At 55.7% G+C, this 25,029-nt stretch overlaps 1 protein-coding gene across 1 annotated transcript in view; it reads right to left on the reverse strand.

The window, feature by feature from the left end:
• Nucleotides 1–25,029, reverse strand: part of LOC135173938 (tenascin-X-like) — a gene marked incomplete at both ends in the record, with an annotated part of 66,698 nt that overhangs the window by 33,397 nt on the left and 8,272 nt on the right. The window contains 10 exon segments of the mRNA XM_064141150.1: nucleotides 234–527; nucleotides 2,341–2,628; nucleotides 5,219–5,512; nucleotides 8,342–8,635; nucleotides 10,471–10,758; nucleotides 12,740–13,033; nucleotides 15,749–16,042; nucleotides 17,720–18,007; nucleotides 20,672–20,965; nucleotides 22,286–22,579. Of these exon segments, the coding sequence (XP_063997220.1) occupies nucleotides 234–527; nucleotides 2,341–2,628; nucleotides 5,219–5,512; nucleotides 8,342–8,635; nucleotides 10,471–10,758; nucleotides 12,740–13,033; nucleotides 15,749–16,042; nucleotides 17,720–18,007; nucleotides 20,672–20,965; nucleotides 22,286–22,579 (2,922 nt within the window).

Below are 25,029 nucleotides of genomic sequence, written 5' to 3' on the forward strand. Positions count from 1 at the left end.
AGAAGCAGCAGGATGAGGGCAGAGCAAAGCCGCAGGTGAGAATCCATCCACGCAGCCAGGCAGGGCCCTGCAGCCTCCCACACCTTTCTGCCTCCATGCACAGAGGCAGCCCCAAGGCAGCTCAGAGCAGCTGTGGCCTGCAGCCAGCAGGGGCAAGGCAGGCAGCAGAGGCCCTGCCCAAGCTGCTGCCCAGAGCCAAGCCCTGCGGCAGAGAGTGCCCAGAGCAGCCTCACCTGTGACAGCGTCGGTGGAGACAGGGCCCAGGCGCTGGCGGCCCCACAGCCCGTACAGGTTGAACTTGTAGCGGCGGGACGGGGACAGCCCAGGCACGCTCACCGTGCGCGAACCCCCGTCCACGGGCAGCACCTGGGGCTGGCCTTGCCCATCCCTGTACTGCACCGTGAAGGAGTCAAAGGTGCCCTCGGGGACGCTCCACTCCAGCTGCACCGACTCGGGGCCCACCTGGGAGGCCCTCAGCTCGCCCAGCACTGGCTTCTCTGTTGGTTCCTCAGCTTCTGGAGCTGCAGCTGCAGCAGAGAGGGGACACAAAGTGCAGGATGTCAACTTCCATCTGCCACTCTGTCCCTGCATCCATACCTCCATTTCAGCCTTCATCCACCCAGTACAGCCATTTACATACAGCTACCCCATACTACAGACTCATGTTAAGAGAAATGTAGAGATGAGAGATGAAAGGAAACAAAGTGGAGTGAGGCACAGAGAAGAGAAGCAGAGTGAAGAAAAGGAACTTTAAGCAAAACATAGCAAAGTGAAGAGAATCAAAATGAAGTGAAGGGAAGTGAGAGAAGAAGCAAAGTGAGAAGAGAAGAGAAGAGACGAGAGGAGAGGAGAGGAGAGGAGAGGAGAGGAGAGGAGAGGAGAGGAGAGGCGAGGAGAGGAGAGGAGAGGAGAGGAGAGGAGAGGAGAGGAGAGGAGAGGAGAGGAGAGGAGAGGAGAGGAGAGGAGAGGAGAGGAGAGGAGAGGAGAGGAGAGGAGAGGAGAGGAGAGGAGAGGAGAGGAGAGGAGAGGAGAGGGGACGGGAAGGGACGAGAAGGGACAAGAAGAGGGGAGGCGAGAAGAGGCGAGACAGGGCGAGACGGGGAGAGAAGGGGCGAGAAGGGGCGAGAAGGGGCGAGAAGGGGCGAGAAGGGGCGAGAAGGGACGAGAAGGGGCGAGAAGGGGCGAGACGGGGCGAGACGGCGCGAGAAGAGGCGAGAAGGGGCGAGAAGGGGTGAAAAAGGGGCGAGAAGGGGTGAGATGGGGCGAGAAGAGGCGAGAAGGGACGAGAAGGGGCGAGAAGGGGCGAGAAGGGGCGAGAAGGGGCGAGAAGGGGCGAGAAGGGGCGAGAAGGGGCGAGAAGGGGCGAGAAGGGGCGAGATGGGGCGAGATGGGGCGAGATGGGGCGAGATGGGGCGAGATGGGGCGAGAAGAGACGAGAAGGGACGAGAAGGGACGAGAAGGGGCGAGATGGGGCGAAATGGGGCGAGACGGGGCGAGACGGGGCGAGAAGGGACGACAAGGGGCGAGACGGGATGAGAAGGGACGGGACGAGATGAGACGAGACGAGGCGAGGTGAGGTGAGGCGAGAAGAGGCGAGACGAGAAGAGACGCAAGGAGAAGCAGAGGGAAGCAAAGACAAGGGGAGACAAAGGAAGGGAGCCAATGAGTCATCAACCATTCAGACAATTGTCAATCTCTTTGTCCATTGGTGTCCTTCCAGGCCTCCTCATAGTTGTCCTCCCATCGGTGTGTGAGATGGAGAAGGAGAAGGGGAAGGTGGTGGAGGAGGGGAAGGTGATGGAGGAGGGGAAGGAGGGGGATGAAGGAGAAGGGGGAAGAGGAGGAGAAGGGGGAAAAGAAGGAGAAGGGGGAGGGGAAGAAGAGGAAGGGGGAAGAGAAGGAGAGGAAGGAGAAGGAAGACAGAGAAAGGGAGGAAGAAGGAGATGTAGAAGGAAGAGAGAGAAGGGGAAGAAGAAGGACAAGGAGAAAGAGGGGAAGGAGGTAGGAAAAGATTACAAGGAAAAGGAGTTTAAATTCAGTTCTTCGTGCATCCCTGCACCCTCCCTGCCTGTCAGTCACCCAAAGACATATCACCTAATCCCATTACCCACACCCCCACCCACCCATCCATGCATCCACGCATGTCTCCATGTATCCATCAGGGCAGGATCCCTTCCATCTATCTCCCCTCGCACACCTCCATGCACAGAGGCAGCCCCAAAGCAGCAGCAGAGCAGCTGCGCCCTGCAGCCAGCAGGGGCAAGGCAGGCAGCAGAGGCCCTGCCCAAGCTGCTGCCCAGAGCCAAGCCCTGCGGCAGAGAGTGCCCAGAGCAGCCTCACCTGTGACAGCGTCGGTGGAGACAGGGCCCAGGCGCTGGCGGCCCCACAGCCCGTACAGGTTGAACTTGTAGCGGCGGGACGGGGACAGCCCAGGCACGCTCACCGTGCGCGAACCCCCGTCCACGGGCAGCACCTGGGGCTGGCCTTGCCCATCCCTGTACTGCACCGTGAAGGAGTCAAAGGTGCCCTCGGGGACGCTCCACTCCAGCTGCACCGACTCGGGGCCCACCTGGGAGGCCCTCAGCTCGCCCAGCACTGGCTTCTCTGTTGGTTCCTCAGCTTCTGGAGCTGCAGCTGCAGCAGAGAGGGGACACAAAGTGCAGGATGGGAACTTCCATCTGCCACTCTGTCCCTGCATCCATTTGAGCCTTCATCCACCCAGTACTGACATCTTCCATGCACTTGTGCCATGACACACAGCCATGGGAATAGGAATCAAGAGATGAGAGATGAAGAAAGGGAAGCAAAGTGGAGTGAAGAAAAGCAAACAGAAGCACAGCAAAAAGAAGTGGAAAGAAGCAAAGAGAAGACCAAAGAGAATCATAGAAGGGTTTTGGTTGGAAGGGACCTCAAAGCTCATCCAGTTCCAACTCCTGCCATAGGCAGGGACAGCTCCCACTAGAACAAGTCACTCATGGCCTCTTCTAACCTGGTCTTGAACACAACAAGCTAGGGAGCATCCGCAGTCTCCCTGGACAACCTGTTCTAGTGTAAGACAAGAGGAGCACAGGGAAGGAAAAGGAATGGGAGCCAAGAGGAGGGCAGGAAAGGTGAAGGGATGTGAGGTGTGGTGAGGGCAGGAGAGAGGAGGCGAGGGGAGGTGAGGGCAAGGGAGAGCAGGCGAGGGGAGGTGACAGGAGGTGAGGGGAGGGGAAGGAAGGTGATAGGAGGAAACGGGAAGCAGCGGGAGGTGAGGAGACGTGAGGGGAGACGAAGGCAACGTGAGGCGAGGGAAGGGGAAGACAGGCAAGCTGGGGGAGTGTTGTGGAGGGCCTGAAGGCCCAAAAGAGGCTTGCTTATGCCTTGTCTTGCCTTGCCTGGACATGTTTTTCTGCCAGGACTCCTGGTTGTAAACAGGTTGTGTAAGCCACACACACCCAGCTCGTGTCTCCCTGAGACAAGCCCATGTGATCCCCATATTTGGGAGAGTCCAGGCAAGAGCTTCTGCCTATGATGGTAAGGTTTGGCTGGCTGAAACCAGGATTTGTCACTCTGGTGCTCAAGAGGCCATTCATCTCGGCCCACAGTCAATAAATGGGGGTGCACAGGTAAACAACCTGCTCTGACTCACCCGCACGGCTCAGACTTGCTTGCACAGCTCTGACCCTCACTTGCAGCACTCAGCTCAGACCCTCAGGCATAGACCCTGCACAGCTCAGCTCCACAGACCCTCATGTTCTGACTCACTCGCAGCTCTCCTGCCTGCTTACCTTTCATGCAGAGCTCATTTAAGCCTGCCTATAATACATAGGAGGAGCCTGTGGTCTCCTAAGCCAGCTGTGCACACCTGCATGCTACGACATTATCAGAACCAGATCCTGCATTGCCTTTACCTACAGAGCTCAGACTCCCAGCAGCTGTGCACACTTCGCATGCCTGCTGCCTATCGCTGCCTGGTAACAGCCACTGCCACTGAGAGAACCAGGAAGCAGACTCTGGATTGCCTGCACACACACAGCGCCTGCTAGCTGTGACAACTGTGCCAGAGACAGCACAGATATTCTCCTGCTCCTGAAATCCTGCCAGCTGAGAAGTCCTGGACACAGCATCCAGAAGGAAGTCAGGAGCACCAAGGCAGAGATCATCCCTCGTCAGGAGAGCAAAGGTCAGAAAACTTTCCCCAGAGACTGGGAAGATTTATCCTCTCCCCTCAAGTCAGGAAGATTCCAGCCTCGGAGTCCACAGGCAGAGACGCTGGAGAATTGGACACTGGGCACAGGCTGTGACACAGCCCCAGAGGGTAATTAATAATAGACAAAGAGTTGTGAGTTAAAGCTTCAATACCTCTGTGATATCTGTTTCCTCTACCATAGAGCAGTAGGAGTTTCAGCCTGCCCTGCTGGGCACATAGCATAAAGATCCCAAGCGGCATTGAGTTGCAGGCAAACTCCTCTCTCTGTTTATAGTTTGAATGTTTGAGATTGATTAACAAATTCCTGTGCCTATTTTATCCTGAATTGTTTCCATGTCTGTGTACCAACCTTTAATATTAATATCCAGGGGTTGGGGGAGGTGAGAGTTCAAAATATTGAATTTAATAAATCTATATTTTTATATGAAATTGATATTGCCCCAATTAATTTCTCTCCTCCGCCAATAGGCATAGGTACAGAGAATCCTCCTCTGCACCAAGGGGAGAGGGGGAGAGGGGAGACAAGGAGGGGAGGTGAGGGGAGGTGAGAGGAGCAAATGAAAGTGAAGTCATGAGAAGAGAAGCAGAGCAAAGCAAAGGGAAAGGAAGCAAAGTGCAAAGAAGAGAATCAAAGAGAAGTAAAGAGGAGAGAAGTGAATTGATGAAAGGAGAAGAGAAGAGAGGTGAAGGAGAGGAATAAGAGTTTGATGGAGCAGAGAGAAGAGGAGAAGGGAAAGAAGCTGAGCAGCAGTGGCAGAGAAGGCAGAAGAGAGTGAAGCAGAGGGTGAAGGTGAGAAGCAGCAGGATGAGGGCAGAGCAAAGCCGCAGGTGAGAATCCATCCACGCAGCCAGGCAGGGCCCTGCAGCCTCCCACACCTTTCTGCCTCCATGCACAGAGGCAGCCCCAAGGCAGCTCAGAGCAGCTGTGGCCTGCAGCCAGCAGGGGCAAGGCAGGCAGCAGAGGCCCTGCCCAAGCTGCTGCCCAGAGCCAAGCCCTGCGGCAGAGAGTGCCCAGAGCAGCCTCACCTGTGACAGCGTCGGTGGAGACAGGGCCCAGGCGCTGGCGGCCCCACAGCCCGTACAGGTTGAACTTGTAGCGGCGGGACGGGGACAGCCCAGGCACGCTCACCGTGCGCGAACCCCCGTCCACGGGCAGCACCTGGGGCTGGCCTTGCCCATCCCTGTACTGCACCGTGAAGGAGTCAAAGGTGCCCTCGGGGACGCTCCACTCCAGCTGCACCGACTCGGGGCCCACCTGGGAGGCCCTCAGCTCGCCCAGCACTGGCTTCTCTGTTGGTTCCTCAGCTTCTGGAGCTGCAGCTGCAGCAGAGAGGGGACACAAAGTGCAGGATGTCAACTTCCATCTGCCACTCTGTCCCTGCATCCATTTGAGCCTTCATCCACCCAGTACTGACATCTTACATGCACTTGTGCCATGACACACAGCCATGGGAACAGGAATCAAGAGATGAAAGATGAAGAAAGGGAAGCAAAGTGGAGTGAAGAAAAGCAAACAGAAGCACAGCAAAAAGAAGTGGAAAGAAGCAAAGAGAAGACCAAAGAGAATCATAGAAGGGTTTTGGTTGGAAGGGACCTCAAAGCTCATCCAGTTCCAACTCCTGCCATAGGCAGGGACAGCTCCCACTAGAACAAGTCACTCATGGCCTCTTCTAACCTGGTCTTTAACACATCAAGCTAGGGAGCATCCACAGTCTCCCTGGACAACCTGTTCTAGTGTAAGACAAGAGGAGCACAGGGAAGGAAAAGGAATGGGAGCCAAGAGGAGGGCAGGAAAGGTGAGGGGATGTGAGGTGTGGTGAGGGCAGGAGAGAGGAGGTGAGGGGAGGTGAGGGCAAGCGAGAGCAGGTGAGGGGAGGTGACGGGAGGCGAGGGAGGTGAGGGGAGGGGAAGGAAGGTGATAGGAGGAAACGGGAAGCAGCGGGAGGTGAGGAGACGTGAGGGGAGACGAAGGCAACGTGAGGCAAGGGAAGGGGAAGACAGGCAAGGTGGGGGAGTGTCATGGAGCGCCTGAAGGCCCAAAAGAGGCTTGCTTATGCCTTGCCTTGCCTGGACATGTTTTTCTGCCAGGACCCCTGGTTGTAAACAGGTTGTGTAAGCCACACACACCCAGCTCGTGTCTCCCTGCGGCAAATCCATGTGATCCCCATATTTGGGAGAGTCCAGGCAAGAGCCTTCTGCCTATGATGGTAAGATTTGGCTGACTGCCAACCTGATTGGTCACTCCAATGTCCAAGAGACCATTAATCTCGGCCCACAGTCAATAAATAGTGGTGCACAGGTAAACAACCTGCTCTGGCCCTACCCGCAGATCAGCTCAGCTCGGACCCCATTGCAACACCCTGCTGCTCTGACTCACCTACATGGCTCAGACACTGCTCTGACCCCCACTGCAGCGCTCAGCCGCTTAGACCCCCACGCTCGGACACCATTGCACAGCTCCAATGCTCAGAGGCTCAGACCCTCATGGTTTGACCCAATTGCAGCTCACCTGCCTGTGTACCTTAGCTGCAGAGCTCATTTAAGCCTGCACATATATATGTAAGGAGCCTATGGTCTCCTAAGCCAGCTGTGCACAGCTGCATGCTATGGCGCTATCAGGACCTGATCCTGCATTGCTTTACCTACGGAGCTGAGACTCCCAGCAGCTGTGCACACTTTGCATGTGTGCTGCCTATCACTGCCTGGTAACAGCCACTGCCACTGAGAGAACCAGGAAGCAGACTCTGGATTGCCTGCACACACACACAGCCTGCTAGCCGTGAGAACCGTGCCAGAGACAGCACAGATATTCTCCTGCTCCTGAAATCCTGCCAGCTGAGAAGTCCTGGACACAGCATCCAGAAGGAGCCAGCTGCACCAAGGTAGAGATCATCCCTCATCAGGAGAGCAAAGGTCAGAAAACTTTCCCCAGAGACTGGGAAGATTTATCCTCTCCCCTCAAGCTGGGAGGATTCCAGCCTCAGAGTCCACAGGCAGAGACCCCCTGGAGAATTGGACACTGGGCACAGGCTGTGACACAGCCCCAGAGGGTGATTAATAATTGATAAAGAGTTGTGAGTGAAAGCTTCAGTACCTCTGTAGATATCAGTTCTGTCTGCCATAGAGCAGAAAGAGTTTCAGCCTGCTCTGCTGGACAAAGAGTATAAATATCCCAAGCAGCATTAAGCCGCAGGGAAACTCCTCTCTCTGTTTATAGTTTGAATGTTTGCTGGTTAAAGAACCAATTCCCTGTGCATATCTTGTCCTAAATTTTTTTCATAACTGTGTACCAAGCTTTAATATTAATATCCAGTGGTTGGGGGTGGCAGAGTTCAGAATATTGAGATCAATAAATCTATGTTTTTATATAAAATTATATCACCCTAATTAATTTCTCTCCTCTGCCAAATAGGGGCAGGTGCTTAGAATTCCTCTCTGCAACAGGGAGGTGAGGGAAGGGGAGGTGATGGGAGGCAAGGGGAGGCTAGGGGAGGTGAGGGGAGGTGAGGGAAGGGGAGCCGAAGGGAGGGGAGGTCAAGGGTGGAGAGAGGAGAGGAGAGGAGGTGAGGGGAGGGCAGGTGATGGGAGGCGAGGGGAGGAAATGAGAGGGGAGGACACGGCAGCTGAGGGGAGGAGAGAGGAGAGAGGGCAGGAGAGAGGAGGGGAGGCAAGGGGAGGTGAGAGGAACAAATGAAAGTGATGAGAAGAGAAGCAGAGCAAAGCAAAGGGAAAGGAAGCAAAGTGCAGAGTAGAGAATCAAAGTAAAGGGGAGAGAAGTGAATTGATGAAAGGAGAAGAGAAGAGAGGTGAAGGAGAGGAATAAGAGTTTGATGGAGCAGAGGGAAGAGGAGAAGGGAAAGAATCTGAGCAGCAGTGGCAGAGAAGGCAGAAGAGAGTGAAGCAGAGGGTGAAGGTGAGAAGCAGCAGGATGAGGGCAGAGGAAAGGTGCAGGTGAGAATCCATCCACGCAGGCAGGCAGGGCCCTGCAGCCTCCCACACCTTTCTGCCTCCATGCACAGAGGCAGCTCCAAGGCAGCAGAGAGCAGCTGTGGCCTGCAGCCAGCAGGGGCAAGGCAGGCAGCAGAGGCCCTGCCCAAGCTGCTGCCCAGAGCCAAGCCCTGCGGCAGAGAGTGCCCAGAGCAGCCTCACCTGTGACAGCGTCGGTGGAGACAGGGCCCAGGCGCTGGCGGCCCCACAGCCCGTACAGGTTGAACTTGTAGCGGCGGGACGGGGACAGCCCAGGCACGCTCACTGTGCGCGAACCCCCGTCCACGGGCAGCACCTGGGGCTGGCCTTGCCCATCCCTGTACTGCACCGTGAAGGAGTCAAAGGTGCCCTCGGGGACGCTCCACTCCAGCTGCACCGACTCGGGGCCCACCTGGGAGGCCCTCAGCTCGCCCAGCACTGGCTGCCTTCTTGGTTTCTCAGCTTCTGGAGCTGCAGCTGCAGCAGAGAGGGGACACAAAGTGCAGGATGTCAACTTCCATCTGCCACTTCATCCACACATCTTTTTAAGCCTTCATCCACCCAGTACTGACATCTTACATGCACTTGTGCCATGACACACACCCCTGTGAACAGGAATCAGGAGATGAGAGATGAAGAAAGGGAAGCAAAGTGGAGTGAAGTGAAGCAAAGTGAGGCACAGCAAAAATAAGTGGAAAGAAGCAAAGAGAAGCAAAAGGTAATGAAGGGAAGAAAAAGAAAGGCAAGGGAAGAGAAGAGAAGCAAAGAGAACACCAAAGAGAATCATAGAATGGTTTAGGTTGGAATGGACCTCGAAACTCATCCAGTTCCAACCCCTGCCATAGGCAGGGACAGGTCCCACTAGAATAAGTCACTCAAGGCCTCTTCCAACCTGGCCTTTAACACATCAAGCTAGGGAGCACCCACATCCTTCCTGGACAACTTGTTCCAGTGTAAGGCAAGAGGAGTGCAGGGAAGGAAAGAGAAGAGGAGTCAAAGGGAGGGAAGGCAAGGCAAGGGGAGGGGAGTCAAGGGGATGGATGGGAGGCGAAGCAAGGGAAAGGTAAGTGATGGCTCATGAGGCAAGTGGAGGCATAGGCAGGTGAGGGCAGGGAAGAAGCTGAGGGGAGGGGAAGCGAGGTGAGGGGATTGGAGACTAGGTGAGGGGAAGGGAGGCGAGGGGAGGGGATGGGGACATAAAGCAGGTGAGGAGAGGCAAGGGGAGGTGAGGGGAGGGGAAGAGATGGAAGACAAGATGAGGGGAGACAAGGCGAGGAGCAACAAGGCGAGGGGAGGGGAAGGGAGGCAAGGAGAGGCAAGGGGAGACGAGGCAAGGGGAGCTGAGGGGAGGCAAGGGGAGGTGAGGCAAAAGGAGAGGAGGTGAAGGGAGGGGAGGCAAGCGATGGAGAGGGGAGATGATGGGAAGCGAGGGGAGGCAAGGGGAGGGGACAGGAGGTGAGCAGAGGTGAGAGGAGGTGAGGGAGAACAAGGGGAGGGGATGTACGGGAGAGCATGGGGAGGGGAGGTGAGGGAGGGTGAGGGGAGGGGAGGCGAGGGGAGGCGAGGGGAAAAGATGGGAGGCGAGGGAGAGCGAGGGACGGCGAGGGGCGGCGAGGGGCGGCGAGGGGCGGGGAAGGAAGAGACAGCAAAGGAGAGAAAATGGACATGAGGGGAGGCGAGAGGAGGTGAAGGGAGGCGAGGGGAGGCGAGGGGAGGTGAGGGGCTGCGAGGGGAGCTGAGGGGAGGGGACAGGAGGTGATCGGAGGTGAGGGGAGGAGAGGGAGGACAAGAGGAGGCAAGACACAGGGAGTCAAATGCAGGCGAGGGGAGGTGAGAGGAGCAAATGAAAGAGAAGAAATGAGAAGAGAAGCAGAGCAAAGCAAAGGGAAAGGAAGTGAAGTGCAGAGCAGAGAATCAAAGAGAAGTAAAGAGGAGAGAAGTGAATTGATGAAAGGAGAAAAGAAGAGAGGAGAAGGAGAGGAATAAGAGTTTGAAGGAGCAGAGAGAAGAGGAGAAGGGGAAGAAGCTGAGCAGCAATGGCAGAGAAGGCAGAAGAGAGTGAAGCAGAGGGTGAAGGTGAGAAGCAGCAGGATGAGGGCAGAGCAAAGCCGCAGGTGAGAATCCATCCACGCAGCCAGGCAGGGCCCTACAGCCTCCCACACCTTTCTGCCTCCATGCACAGAGGCAGCCCCAAGGCAGCAGAGAGCAGCTGTGGCCTGCAGCCAGCAGGGGCAAGGCAGGCAGCAGAGGCCCTGCCCAAGCTGCTGCCCAGAGCCAAGCCCTGTGGCAGAGAGTGCCCAGAGCAGCCTCACCTGTGACAGCGTCGGTGGAGACAGGGCCCAGGCGCTGGCGGCCCCACAGCCCGTACAGGTTGAACTTGTAGCGGCGGGACGGGGACAGCCCAGGCACGCTCACCGTGCGCGAACCCCCGTCCACGGGCAGCACCTGGGGCTGGCCTTGCCCATCCTTGTACTGCACCGTGAAGGAGTCAAAGGTGCCCTCGGGGACGCTCCACTCCAGCTGCACCGACTCGGGGCCCACCTGGGAGGCCCTCAGCTCACCCAGCACTGGCTTCTCTGTTGGTTCCTCAGCTTCTGGAGCTGCAGCTGCAGCAGAGAGGGGACACAGAATGCAGGATGTAAACTTCCATCTGCCACTCTATCCCTCTCTCCATCCACCCCTCCATGTAAGCCTTTATCCACCTAGTACTGCTGTCTTACATGTGCTTGTCCAATGATAAACACCCATGGGAACAGGGATCAGGAGATGAGAGATGAAGCAAAGGGAAGCAAAGTGGAGTGAAGGGAAGCAAAGTGGAGTGAAGTGTAGCAAAGGGAAGCACAGCAGAAAGAAGTGGAAAGAAGCAAAGAGAAGCAAAAGGCAAAGAAGGAAAGAAAAAGAAAGGGAATGAAAGAGATGCAAAGCAAAGAGAAGACCAAAGAGAATCATAGAATGGTTTAGGTTGGAAGGGACCTCAAAGCTCATCCAGTTCCTACCCCTACCATATGCAGGGACACCTCCCACTAGAACAAGTCACTCAAGGCCTCTTCCAACCTAGCCTTTAACACATCATCTAGGGAGCATCCACATCCTCCCCAGACAACCTGCTCCAGTGTAAGACAAGAGAAGTGCAGGGAAGCAAAAGCAGGCAAGGTGAGAGCAGGCGAGGGGAGGTGAGGAGCTGAAGGGAGGGGAAGGGTGGCAATGGGAGGGCACAGGAGCATAGGCAGGTGAGGAGAGGCAAGGGGAGGCGAGGAGAAGAGAGGGGAGAGGAGGGAAGGGGAGGGGAGGGGAGAGGAGGGAAGGGGAGGGGAGGGGAGAGGAGGGAAGGGGAGGGGAGGGGAGAGAAAGGGAGGCAAGGGGAGGCAAGGGGAGGTGAGGCAAGAGGAGAGGAGAGGAGGCGAGGCGAGGGAAGGCAAGCAGAGGGGAGGGGAGATGATGGGAGGTGAGGGGAGGCAAAGGACGGTGAAGCTGGGTGAGGGGAGGCGAGGGAGAGGGAGGGAGAGCGTAGGAGGGAGAGGGCAGGAGAGTGAGGGAGAGGGAGGGAGAGGGAAGGAGAGGGAGGGAGAGGGAGGGGGAGGGAGGGAGAGGGGAGGAGAAGGGAGGAGAGGGGAGGAGAAGGGAGGAGGGGGGAGGCAAGGGGAAGGGATAGAAGAGGCAAGGGGAGGTGAGGGAGAGTGAGGGGAGGCATGGGGAGGTGATGCAAGGGGAGGGGAGGTGAGGCGATGCGAGGGGAAGGGAGATGACGGGCGACGAGTTGAGGCGAGGCAAGGGGAGACGATGGAAGGAGAGGGGAGGTGAAGCAAGGGGAGGTGAGGGGAGATAATGTCAAGGGAGGGGAAGCAAGGGGAGATGAGGGGAAGGAAGGGGAGGTGAGGGGAGGCGAGGGGAGGGAATGTGAAGGGAGAGGAGTGGAGAGAAAGCGAGGAGAGGTGAGGGAAGGCAAGACACATGGAGGCGATGCCAGGTGAGGCAATGGGAGACGAGGGGAGGCGAGAGGAGGAGACACGAGGGGAGCCGGGAAGGGGAAGGGAAAGGGAGGGAAGGGGAGAGGAGGCAAGGAGAGGCAAGACAGGCTGGTGAGGGCAGGCAAGGAGAGGTGACAGAAGCAAATGAAAGAGAAGTCATGAGAAGAGAAGCAGAGAAAAGCAAAGGGAAAGGAAGTGAAGTGCAGAGTAGAGAATAAAAGAGAAGTAAAGAGGAGAGAAGTGAATTGATGGAAGGAGAAAAGAAGAGAGGGGAAGGAGAGGAATAAGAGTTTGATGGATCAGAGAGAAGAGGAGAAGGGAAAGAATCTGAGCAGCAGTTGCAGGGAAGGCAGAAGAGAGTGAAGCAGAGGGTGAAGGTGAGAAGCAGCAGGATGAGGGCAGAGCAAAGCTGCAGGTGAGAATCCATCCACGCAGGCAGGCAGGGCCCTGCAGCCTCCCACACCTTTCTGCCTCCATGCACAGAGGCAGCCCCAAGGCAGCTCAGAGCAGCTGTGGCCTGCAGCCAGCAGGGGCAAGGCAGGCAGCAGAGGCCCTGCCCAAGCTGCTGCCCAGAGCCAAGCCCTGCGGCAGAGAGTGCCCAGAGCAGCCTCACCTGTGACAGCGTCGGTGGAGACAGGGCCCAGGCGCTGGCGGCCCCACAGCCCGTACAGGTTGAACTTGTAGCGGCGGGACGGGGACAGCCCAGGCACGCTCACCGTGCGCGAACCCCCGTCCACGGGCAGCACCTGGGGCTGGCCTTGCCCATCCCTGTACTGCACCGTGAAGGAGTCAAAGGTGCCCTCGGGGACGCTCCACTCCAGCTGCACCGACTCGGGGCCCACCTGGGAGGCCCTCAGCTCGCCCAGCACTGGCTTCTCTGTTGGTTCCTCAGCTTCTGGAGCTGCAGCTGCAGCAGAGAGGGGACACAGAATGCAGGATGTCAACTTCCATCTGCCACTCCACCCACTCATCCACCCAGTACTGACATCTTACATGCACTTGGGCCATGACACACAGCCATGTGAACAGGAATCAAGAGGTGAGAGATGAAGCAAAGGGAAGCAAAGTGGACTGAAGGGAAGCAAAGTGAGGCACAGCAAAAAGAAGTGGAAAGAAGCAAAGAGAAGCAAATGTAATGAAGGGAAGAAAAAGAAAGGGAAGGAAAGAGAAGCAAAGCAAAGAGAAGACCAAAGAGAATCATAGAATGGTTTAGGAAGGAAGGGGACTCAATGCTTATCGAGTTCCCACCCCTGCCATAGGCAGGGACAGGTCCCACTAGAACAAGTCACTCAAGGACTCTTCTAATCTTGTCTTGAATACCTCCAGCTAGGGAGCATCCATAGCCTCCCTGGACAACCTGTTCAGTGTAAGACAAGAGGAGTGGAGGGAAGCAAAGAGAAGGGGAGGCAGGAAAGGCGATGGGAGGTGAGGGCAAGCGAGAGCAGTCAAGGAGACGTGAGGGGAGGCAAAGGCAACGCGAGGCAAGGGAAGGGGAAGACAGGCAAGGTGGGGGAATGTCATGGAGGGCCTGAAGGCCCAAAAGAGGCTTGCTTATGCCTTGCCTTGCCTGGATATGTTTTTCTGCCAGGACTCCTGGTTGTAAACAGGTTGTGTAAGCCACACACACCCAGCTCGTGTCTCCCAGGGACAAGCCCATGTGATCTCCATATTTGGGAGAGTCCAGGCAAGAGCCTTCTGCCTATGATGGTAAGATTTGGCTGACTGCCAACCTGATTGGTCACTCCAATGTCCAAGAGACCATTAATCTCGGCCCACAGTCAATAAATAGTGGTGCACAGGTAAACAACCTGCTCTGGCCCTACCCGCAGATCAGCTCAGCTCGGACCCCATTGCAACACCCTGCTGCTCTGACTCACCTACATGGCTCAGACACTGCTCTGACCCCCACTGCAGCGCTCAGCCGCTTAGACCCCCACGCTCGGACACCATTGCACAGCTCCAATGCTCAGAGGCTCAGACCCTCATGGTTTGACCCAATCGCAGCTCACCTGCCTGTGTACCTTAGCTGCAGAGCTCATTTAAGCCTGCACATATATATGTAAGGAGCCTATGGTCTCCTAAGCCAGCTGTGCACAGCTGCATGCTATGGCGCTATCAGGACCTGATCCTGCATTGCTTTACCTACGGAGCTGAGACTCCCAGCAGCTGTGCACACTTTGCATGTGTGCTGCCTATCACTGCCTGGTAACAGCCACTGCCACTGAGAGAACCAGGAAGCAGACTCTGGATTGCCTGCACACACACAGCCTGCTAGCTGCGAGAACCGTGCCAGAGACAGCACAGATATTCTCCTGCTCCTGAAATCCTGCCAGCTGAGAAGTCCTGGACATAGCATCCAGAAGGAGACAGCAGCACCAAGGTAGAGATCATCCCTCACCAGGAGAACAAAGGTCAGAAACCTTTCCCCAGAGACTGGGGAGATTCATCCTCTCCCCTCAAGCTGGGAGGATTCCAGCCTCGGAGTCCACAGGCAGAGACCCCCTGGAGAATTGGACACTGGGCACAGGCTGTGACACAGCCCCAGAGGGTAATTAATAATAGACAAAGAGTTGTGAGTTAAAGCTTCAATACCTCTGTAGATATCAGTTCTGTCTGCCATAGAGCAGAAAGAATTTCAGCCTGCTCTGCTGGACAAAGAGTATAAATATCCCAAGCAGCATTAAGCCGCAGGGAAACTCCTCTCTCTGTTTATAGTTTGAATGTTTGCTGGTTAAAGAACCAATTCCCTGTGCATATCTTGTCCTAAATTTTTTCATGACTGTGTACCAAGCTTTAACATTAATATCCAGTGGTTGGGGGTGGCAGAGTTCAGAATATTGAGATCAATAAATCTATGTTTTTATATAAAATTATATCGCCCTAATTAATTTCTCTCCTCTGCCAAATAGGGGCAGGTGCTTAGAATTCCTCTCTGCAACAGGGAGGTGAGGGAAGGGGAGGTGATGGGAGGCAAGGGGAGGCGAGGGGAGGAGAGGGGAGGTGAGGGAAGGGGAGCCGAAGGGAGGGGAGGTCAAGGGGGGAGAGAGGAGAGGAGGTGAGGGGAGGGCAGGTGATGGGAGGCGAGGGGAGAAAATGAGAGGGGAGGACACGGCAGCTGAGGGGAGGAGAGAGGAGCGGAGGCAAGGGGAGGTGAGAGGAGCAAATGAAAGTGAGGAGAAGAGAAGCAGAGCAAAGCAAAGGGAAAGGAAGCAAAGTGCAGAGTAGAGAATTAAAGTAAAGAGGAGAGAAGTGAATTGATGAAAGGAGAAGAGAAGAGAGGTGAAGGAGAGGAATAAGAGTTTGAAGGAGCAGAGAGAAGAGGAGAAGGGAAAGAAGCTGAGCAGCAATGGCAGAGAAGGCAGAAGAGAGTGAAGCAGAGGGTGAAGGTGAGAAGCAGCAGGATGAGGGCAGAGGAAAGGTGCAGGTGAGAATCCATCCACGCAGGCAGGCAGGGCCCTGCAGCCTCCCACACCTTTCTGCCTCCATGCACAGAGGCAGCCCCAAGGCAGCTCAGAGCAGCTGTGGCCTGCAGCCAGCAGGGGCAAGGCAGGCAGCAGAGGCCCTGCCCAAGCTGCTGCCCAGAGCCAAGCCCTGCGGCAGAGAGTGCCCAGAGCAGCCTCACCTGTGACAGCGTCGGTGGAGACAGGGCCCAGGCGCTGGCGGCCCCACAGCCCGTACAGGTTGAACTTGTAGCGGCGGGACGGGGACAGCCCAGGCACGCTCACCGTGCGCGAACCCCCGTCCACGGGCAGCACCTGGGGCTGGCCTTGCCCATCCCTGTACTGCACCGTGAAGGAGTCAAAGGTGCCCTCGGGGACGCTCCACTCCAGCTGCACCGACTCGGGGCCCACCTGGGAGGCCCTCAGCTCGCCCAGCACTGGCTTCTCTGTTGGTTCCTCCGCTTCTGGAGCTGCAGCTGCAGCAGAGAGGGGACACAAAGTGCAGGATGTCAACTTCCATCTACCACTCTGTCCCTGCATCCATACCTCCATTTCAGCCTTCATCCACCCAGTACAGCCATTTACATACAGCTACCCCATACTACAGACTCATGTTAAGAGAAATGTAGAGATGAGAGATGAAAGGAAACAAAGTGGAGTGAGGCACAGAGAAGAGAAGCAGAGTGAAGAAAAGCAACTTTAAGCAAAACATAGCAAAGTGAAGAGAATCAAAATGAAGTGAAGGGAAGTGAGAGAAGAAGCAAAGTGAGAAGAGAAGAGAAGAGAAGAGAAGAGAAGAGAAGAGAAGAGAAGAGAAGAGAAGAGAAGAGAAGAGAAGAGAAGAGAAGAGAAGAGAAGAGAAGAGAGGAGATGAAAGCAGAGGAGAGGAGAGGAGAGGAGAGGAGAGGAGAGGAGAGGAGAGGAGAGGAGAGGAGAGGAGAGGAGAGGAGAGGAGAGGAGAGGAGAGGAGAGGAGAGGAGAGGAGAGGAGAGGAGAGGAGAGGAGAGGAGAGGAGAGGAGAGGAGAGGAGAGGAGAGGAGAGGAGAGGAGAGGAGAGGAGAGGAGAGGAGAGGAGAGGAGAGGAGAGGAGAGGGGACGGGAAGGGACGAGAAGAGACGAGAAGGGACGAGAAGGGACGAGAAGAGGCGAGACGAGACCAGAAGAGGGGAGGCGAGAAGAGGCGAGACGGGGCGAGACGGGGAGAGAAGGGACGAGAAGGGATGAGAAGGGGCGAGACTGGGCGAGACGGGGAGAGAAGGGACGAGAAGGGGCGAGAAGGGACGAGAAGGGACGACAAGGGGCGAGACGGGACGAGAAGGGACGGGACAGATGAGACGAGACGAGGCGAGGTGAGGTGAGGCGAGAAGAGGCGAGACGAGAAGAGATGCAAGGAGAAGCAGAGGGAAGCAAAGACAAGGGGAGACAAAGGAAGGGAGCCAATGAGTCATCAACCATTCAGACAACTGTCAATCTCTTTGTCCATTGGCGTCCTTCCAGGCCTCCTCATAGTTGTCCTCCCATCGGTGTGTGAGATGGAGAAGGAGGAGGGGAAGGTGGTGGAGGAGGGGAATGTGATGGAGGAGGGGAAGGAGGGGGATGAAGGAGAAGGGGGAAGAGAAGGAGAAGGGGGAAAAGAAGGAGAAGGGGGAAAAGAAGGAGAAGGGGGAAAAGAAGGAGAAGGGGGAGGGGAAGAAGAGGAAGGGGAAAGAGAAGGAGAGGAAGGAGAAGGAAGACAGAGAAAGGGAGGAAGAAGGAGATGGAGAAGGAAGAGAGAGAAGGGGAAGAAGAATAACAAGGAGAAAGAGGGGAAGGAGGTAGGAAAAGATGAAGAGGAAAAGGAGTTTAAATTCAGTTCTTCGTGCACCCCTGCAGCCTCCCTGCCTGTCAGTCACCCAAAGACATTATCACCTAATCCCATTACCCACACCCCCACCCACCCATCCATGCATCCACGCATGTCTCCATGTATCCATCAGTGCAGGATCCCTTCCATCTATCTCCCCTCGCACACCTCCATCCACAGAGGCAGCCCCGAGGCAGCAGAGAGTAGCTGTGGCCTGCAGCCAGCAAGGGCAAGGCAGGCAGCAGAGGCCCTGCCCAAGCTGCTGCCCAGAGCCAAGCCCTGCGGCAGAGAGTGCCCAGAGCAGCCTCACCTGTGACAGCGTCGGTGGAGACAGGGCCCAGGCGCTGGCGGCCCCACAGCCCGTACAGGTTGAACTTGTAGCGGCGGGACGGGGACAGCCCAGGCACGCTCACCGTGCGCGAACCCCCGTCCACGGGCAGCACCTGGGGCTGGCCTTGCCCATCCTTGTACTGCACCGTGAAGGAGTCAAAGGTGCCCTCGGGGACGCTCCACTCCAGCTGCACCGACTCGGGGCCCACCTGGGAGGCCCTCAGCTCGCCCAGCACTGGCTTCTCTGTTGGTTCCTCAGCTTCTGGAGCTGCAGCTGCAGCAGAGAGGGGACACAAAGTGCAGGATGTCAACTTCCATCTGCCACTCCATCCATCCATCCATTGGAGCCTTCTTCCACCCAATACTGACATCTTACATGCACTTGTGCAATGATACACACCCATGTGAGCAGAAATTTGGAGATGAGAGATGAAGAAACGGGAGCAAAGTGGAGTGAAGGGAAGCAAAGGGAAGCACAGCAAAAAGAAGTGGAAAGAAGCAAAGAGAAGCAAAAGGTAAAGAAGGGAAGAAAACGAAAGGGAAGGGAAGAGAAGCAAAGCAAAGAGAAGACCAAAGAGAATCATAGAATGGTTTAGGTTGGAATGAACCTCAAAGCTCATCCAGTTCCAACTCCTGCCATAGGCAGGGACAGCTCCCACTAGAACAAGTCACTCAAGGACTCTTCTAACCTGGTCTTGAACACAACAAGCTAGGGAGCATCCACATCCTCTCTGGATAACCTGTTCCAGTGTAAGCCAAGAGGAGCACAGGGAAGGAAAAGGAATGGGAGCCAAGGGGAGAGCAGGAAAGGTGAGGGGATGTGAGGTGTGGTGAGGGCAGGAGAGAGGAGGTGAGGGGAGGTGAGGGCAAGCGAGAGCAGGCGAGGGGAGGTGAGGGGAGGCGAGAGGAGGGGAAGGAAGGTGATAGGAGGAAATGGGAAGCAACGGGAGGTGAGGAGACGTGAGGGGAGACGAAGGCAACGTGAGGCAAGGGAAGGGGAAGACAGGCAAGGTGGGGGAGTGTCGTGGAGGGCCTGAAGGCCCAAAAGAGGCTTGCTTATGCCTTGCCTTACCTGGACATGTTTTTCTGCCAGGACTCCTGGTTGTAAACAGGTTGTGTAAACCACACACACCCAGCTCGTGTCTCCCTGAGACAAGCCCATGTGATCCCCATATTTGGGAGAGTCCAGGCAAGAGCTTCTGCCTATGATGGTAAGGTTTGGCTGGCTGCCAACCAGGATTTGTCACTCTGGTGGTCAAGAGGCCATTCATCTCGGCCCACAGTCAATAAATGGGGGTGCACAGGTAAACAACCTGCTCTGACTCACCCGCACGGCTCAGACTTGCTTGCACAGCTCTGACCCTCACTTGCAGCGCTCAGCTCAGACCCTCAGGCATAGACCCTGCACAGCTCAGCCCCTCAGATGCTCAGAGCCTCAGACCCTCATGTTCTGACTCACTCGCAGCTCTCCTGCCCGCTTACCTTTCATGCAGAGCTCATTTAAGCCTGCCTATAATACATAGGAGGAGCCTGTGGTCTCCTAAGCCAGCTGTGCACAGCTGCATGCTACGACGTTATCAGAACCAGATCCTGCATTGCCTTTACCTACAGAGCTCAGACTCCCAGCAGCTGTGCACACTTCGCATGCCTGCTGCCTATCGCTGCCTGGTAACAGCCACTGCCACTGAGAGAACCAGGAAGCAGACTCTGGATTGCCTGCACACACACACATGGCCTGCTAGCTGTGACAACTGTGCCAGAGACAGCACAGATATTCTCCTGCTCCTGAAATCCTGCCAGCTGAGAAGTCCTGGACACAGCATCCAGAAGGAAGTCAGGAGCACCAAGGCAGAGATCATCCCTCGTCAGGAGAGCAAAGGTCAGAAACCTTTCCCCAGAGACTGGGAAGATTTATCCTCTCCCCTCAAGTCAGGAAGATTCCAGCCTCGGAGTCCACAGGCAGAGACGCTGGAGAATAGGACACTGGGCACAGGCTGTGACACAGCCCCAGAGGGTGATTAATAATTGATAAAGAGTTGTGAGTGAAAGCTTCAATACCTCTGTGATCTAAGTTGCCTCTGCCATAGAGCAGAAAGGGTTTCAGCCTGCCCTGCTGGGCACATAGCATAAAGATCCCAAGCGGCATTGAGCTGCAGGCAAACTCCTCTCTCTGTTTATAGCTTGAATGTTTGAAGTTGATTAACAAATTCCTGTGCCTATTTTATCCTGAATTGTTTCCATGTCTGTATACCAAGCTTTAATATTAATATCCAGGGGTTGGGGGTGGTGAGAGTTCAAAATATTGAATTTAATAAATCTATATTTTTATATCAAATTGATATTGCCCCAATTAATTTCTCTCCTCCGCCAATAGGCATAGGTACAGAGAATCCTCCTCTGCACCAAGGGGAGAGGGGGAGAGGGGAGGCGAGGAAGGGAGGCAAGGGGAGGTGAGAGGAGGAAATGAAAGCAAAGTCATGAGAAGAGAAGCAGAGCAAAGCAAAGGGAAAGGAAGCAAAGTGCAAAGAAGAGAATCAAAGAGAAGTAAAGAGGAGAGAAGTGAATTGATGAAAGGAGAAGAGAAGAGAGGTGAAGGAGAGGAATAAGAGTTTGATGGAGCAGAGGGAAGAGGAGAAGGGGAAGAAGCTGATCAGCAGTTGCAGGGAAGGCAGAAGAGAGTGAAGCAGAGGGTGAAGGTGAGAAGCAGCAGGATGAGGGCAGAGCAAAGCTGCAGGTGAGAATCCATCCACGCAGGCAGGCAGGGCCCTGCAGCCTCCCACACCTTTCTGCCTCCATGCACAGCGGCAGCTCCAAGGCAGCAGAGAGCAGCTGTGGCCTGCAGCCAGCAGGGGCAAGGCAGGCAGCAGAGGCCCTGCCCAAGCTGCTGCCCAGAGCCAAGCCCTGCGGCAGAGAGTGCCCAGAGCAGCCTCACCTGTGACAGCGTCGGTGGAGACAGGGCCCAGGCGCTGGCGGCCCCACAGCCCGTACAGGTTGAACTTGTAGCGGCGGGACGGGGACAGCCCAGGCACGCTCACCGTGCGCGAACCCCCGTCCACGGGCAGCACCTGGGGCTGGCCTTGCCCATCCCTGTACTGCACCGTGAAGGAGTCAAAGGTGCCCTCGGGGACGCTCCACTCCAGCTGCACCGACTCGGGGCCCACCTGGGAGGCCCTCAGCTCGCCCAGCACTGGCTGCCTTCTTGGTTCCTCAGCTTCTGGAGCTGCAGCTGCAGCAGAGAGGGGACACAAAGTGCAGGATGTCAACTTCCATCTCCCACTTCATCCACACATCTTTTTAAGCCTTCATCCACCCAGTACTGACATCTTACATGCACTTGTGCCATGACACACAGCCATGGGAACAGGAATCAGGAGATGAGAGATAAAGCAAAGGGAAGCAAAGTGGAGTGAAGCAAAGCAAAGGGAAGCACAGCAAAAAGAAGTGGAAAGAAGCAAAGAGAAGCATAGGTAAAGAAGGGAAGAAAAAGAAAGGGAAGGGAAGAGAAGGAAAATAAAGAGAAGATCAAAGAGAACCGTGGGATGGTTTAGATGGGAAGGGACCTCAATGCTCTTCCAGTTCCAACCCCTGCCATAGGCAGGGACAACTCCCACTAGAACAAGTCACTCAAGGCCTCTTCCAACTTGGTCTTGACCATCTCCAGCTAGGAAGCATCCATAGCCTCCCTGGACAGCCCTTTCAGTGGAAGAGAAGAGAAGTGCAGGGAAGCAAAGAGAAGTGGAGCCTAGGAAAGGGAAGGCAAGGTGAGGGGAGGCGAGGCAAGGGGAGGGAAGGGGAGGTGCAGCAAGGGGAGGGGAAATGAGAGGGGCGAGGTGAGATCAGGTGAGGTGATGGGAGGAGAGGTGAGAGGAGGCCAGGCAAGGCAAGGTGAGGAGAGGGGAGGGGATGAGAGGGGAGAGGAGGTGAGGGGAGGTGAGGAGTGGCGAGGGGAGGGGACTTGAGGAAAGGGTTGAGGAGGTGAGGGAGGCGAGGGGAGAGGAGGCAAATGGAGCAGAATGAAGGTGAGGAGAGTGAAGGGTAGGCGAGGGGAGGTGAGGGGAAGGGAAGCGAGGGGAGGGGCGCAAAAGAAAGCAAAGCCATGAGAAAAGAAGCAGAGCAAAGCAAATGGAAAGGAGGAGAAGTGCAGAGCAGAGAATGAAAGAGAAGTAAAGAGGAGAGAAGCGAATTGATGAAAGGAGAAGAGAGATGAAGGAGAGGAATAAGAGTTTGATGGAGCAGAGAGAAGAGGAGAAGGGAAAGAAGCTGAGCAGCAGTGGCAGAGAAGGCAGAAGAGAGTAAAGCAGAGGGTGAAGGTGAGAAGCAGCAGGATGAGGGCAGAGCAAAGCCGCAGGTGAGAATCCATCCACGCAGCCAGGCAGGGCCCTGCAGCCTCCCACACCTTTCTGCCTCCATGCACAGAGGCAGCCCCAAGGCAGCAGAGAGCAGCTGTGGCCTGCAGCCAGCAGGGGCAAGGCAGGCAGCAGAGGCCCTGCCCAAGCTGCTGCCCAGAGCCAAGCCCTGCGGCAGAGAGTGCCCAGAGCAGCCTCACCTGTGACAGCGTCGGTGGAGACAGGGCCCAGGCGCTGGCGGCCCCACAGCCCGTACAGGTTGAACTTGTAGCGGCGGGACGGGGACAGCCCAGGCACGCTCACCGTGCGCGAACCCCCGTCCACGGGCAGCACCTGGGGCTGGCCCTGCCCATCCTTGTACTGCACCGTGAAGGAGTCAAAGGTGCCCTCGGGGACGCTCCACTCCAGCTGCACCGACTCGGGGCCCACCTGGGAGGCCCTCAGCTCGCCCAGCACTGGCTGCCTTCTTGGTTCCTCAGCTTCTGGAGCTGCAGCTGCAGCAGAGAGGGGACACAAAGTGCAGGATGTGAACTTCCATCTGCCACTCCATCCATCCATCCATTGGAGCCTTCATCCACCCAGTACTGACATCTTCCATGCACTTGTGCCATGACACACAGCCATGGGAACAGGAATCAAGAGATGAGAGATGAAGAAAGGGAAGCAAAGTGGAGTGAAGAAAAGCAAACAGAAGCACAGCAAGAAGAAGTGGAAAGAAGAAAAGAGAAGACCAAAGAGAATCACAGAAGTGTTTTGGTTGGAAGGGACCTCAAAGCTCATCCAGTTCCAACTCCTGCCATAGGCAGGGACAGCTCCCACTAGAACAAGTCACTCATGGCCTCTTCTAACCTGGTCTTTAACACATCAAGCTAGGGAGCATCCACAGTCTCCCTGGACAACCTGTTCTAGTGTAAGACAAGAGGAACACAGGGAAGGAAAAGGAATGGGAGCCAAGAGGAGGGCAGGAAAGGTGAGGGGATGTGAGGTGTGGTGAGGGCAGGAGAGAGGAGGCGAGGGGAGGTGAGGGGAGGCGAGGGGAGGGGAAGGAAGGTGATAGGAGGAAACGGGAAGCAGCGGGAGGTGAGGAGACGTGAGGGGAGACGAAGGCAACGTGAGGCGAGGGAAGGGGAAGACAGGCAAGCTGGGGGAGTGTTGTGGAGGGCCTGAAGGCCCAAAAGAGGCTTGCTTATGCCTTGTCTTGCCTTGCCTGGACATGTTTTTCTGCCAGGACTCCTGGTTGTAAACAGGTTGTGTAAGCCACACACACCCAGCTCGTGTCTCCCTGAGACAAGCCCATGTGATCCCCATATTTGGGAGAGTCCAGGCAAGAGCCTCCTGCCCATGATGGTAAGGTTTGGCTGACTGCCAACCAGGATTTGTCACTCTGGTGGTCAAGAGGACATTCATCTTGGCCCACAGTCAATAAATGGGGGTGCACAGGTAAACAACCTGCTCTGACTCACCCGCACGGCTCAGACTTGCTTGCACAGCTCTGACCCTCACTTGCAGCGCTCAGCTCAGACCCTCAGGCATAGACCCTGCACAGCTTAGCCCCTCAGATGCTCAGAGCCTCAGACCCTCATGTTCTGACTCACTCGCAGCTCTCCTGCCCGCTTACCTTTCATGCAGAGCTCATTTAAGCCTGCCTATAATACATAGGAGGAGCCTGTGGTCTCCTAAGCCAGCTGTGCACAGCTGCATGCTACGACGTTATCAGAACCAGATCCTGCATTGCCTTTACCTACAGAGCTCAGACTCCCAGCAGCTGTGCACACTTCGCATGCCTGCTGCCTATCGCTGCCTGGTAACAGCCACTGCCACTGAGAGAACCAGGAAGCAGACTCTGGATTGCCTGCACACACACACAGCCTGCTAGCTGTGACAACTGTGCCGGAGACAGCACAGATATTCTCCTGCTCCTGAAATCCTGCCAGCTGAGAAGTCCTGGACACAGCATCCAGAAGGAAGTCAGAAGCACCAAGGCAGAGATCATCCCTCATCAGGAGAGCAAAGGTCAGAAACCTTTCCCCAGAGACTGGGAAGATTTATCCTCTCCCCTCAAGCCGGGAGGATTCCAGCCTCAGAGTCCACAGGCAGAGACCCTGGAGAATTGGACACTGGGCACAGGCTGTGACACAGCCCCAGAGGGTAATTAATAATAGACAAAGAGTTGTGAGTGAAAGCTTCAATACCTCTGTGATCTAAGTTGCCTCTGCCGTAGAGCAGAAAGAGTTTCAGCCTGCCCTGCTGGGCACATAGCATAAAGATCCCAAGCGGCACTGAGCTGCAGGGAAACTCCTCTCTCTGTTTATAGCTTGAATGTTTGAGGTTGATTAACAAATCCCTGTGCATATTTTATCCTGAATTGTTTCCATGTCTGTGTACCAAGCTTTAATATTAATATCCAGGGGTTGGGGGTGGTGAGAGTTCAAAATATTGAATTTAATAAATCTATATTTTTATATGAAATTGATATTGCCCCAATTAATTTCTCTCCTCTGCCAACAGGCATAGGTACAGAGAATCCTCCTCTGCACCAAGGGGAGAGGGGGAGAGGGGAGGCGAGGAAGGGAGGCGAGGGGAGCTGAGAGGAGGAAATGAAAGCGAAATCATGAGAAGAGAAGCAGAGAAAAGCAAAGGGAAAGAAAGTGAAGTGCAGAGCAGAGAATCAAAGAGAAGTGCAGAGGAGAGAAGTGAATTGATGAAAGGAGAAGAGAAGAGAGGTGAAGGAGAGGAATAAGAGTTTGATGGAGCAGAGGGAAGAGGAGAAGGGGAAGAAGCTGAGCAGCAGTGTCAGAGAAGGCAGAAGAGAGTAAAACAGAGGGTGAAGGTGAGAAGCAGCAGGATGAGGGCAGAGGAAAGCCGCAGGTGAGAATCCATCCACGCAGGCAGGCAGGGCCTTGCAGCCTCCTACACCTTTCTGCCTCCATGCACAGAGGCAGCC

The sequence above is a fragment of the Pogoniulus pusillus genome, unplaced genomic scaffold, assembly GCF_015220805.1.
Source record: "Pogoniulus pusillus isolate bPogPus1 unplaced genomic scaffold, bPogPus1.pri scaffold_150_arrow_ctg1, whole genome shotgun sequence".
Lineage (NCBI taxonomy): Eukaryota > Metazoa > Chordata > Aves > Piciformes > Lybiidae > Pogoniulus > Pogoniulus pusillus.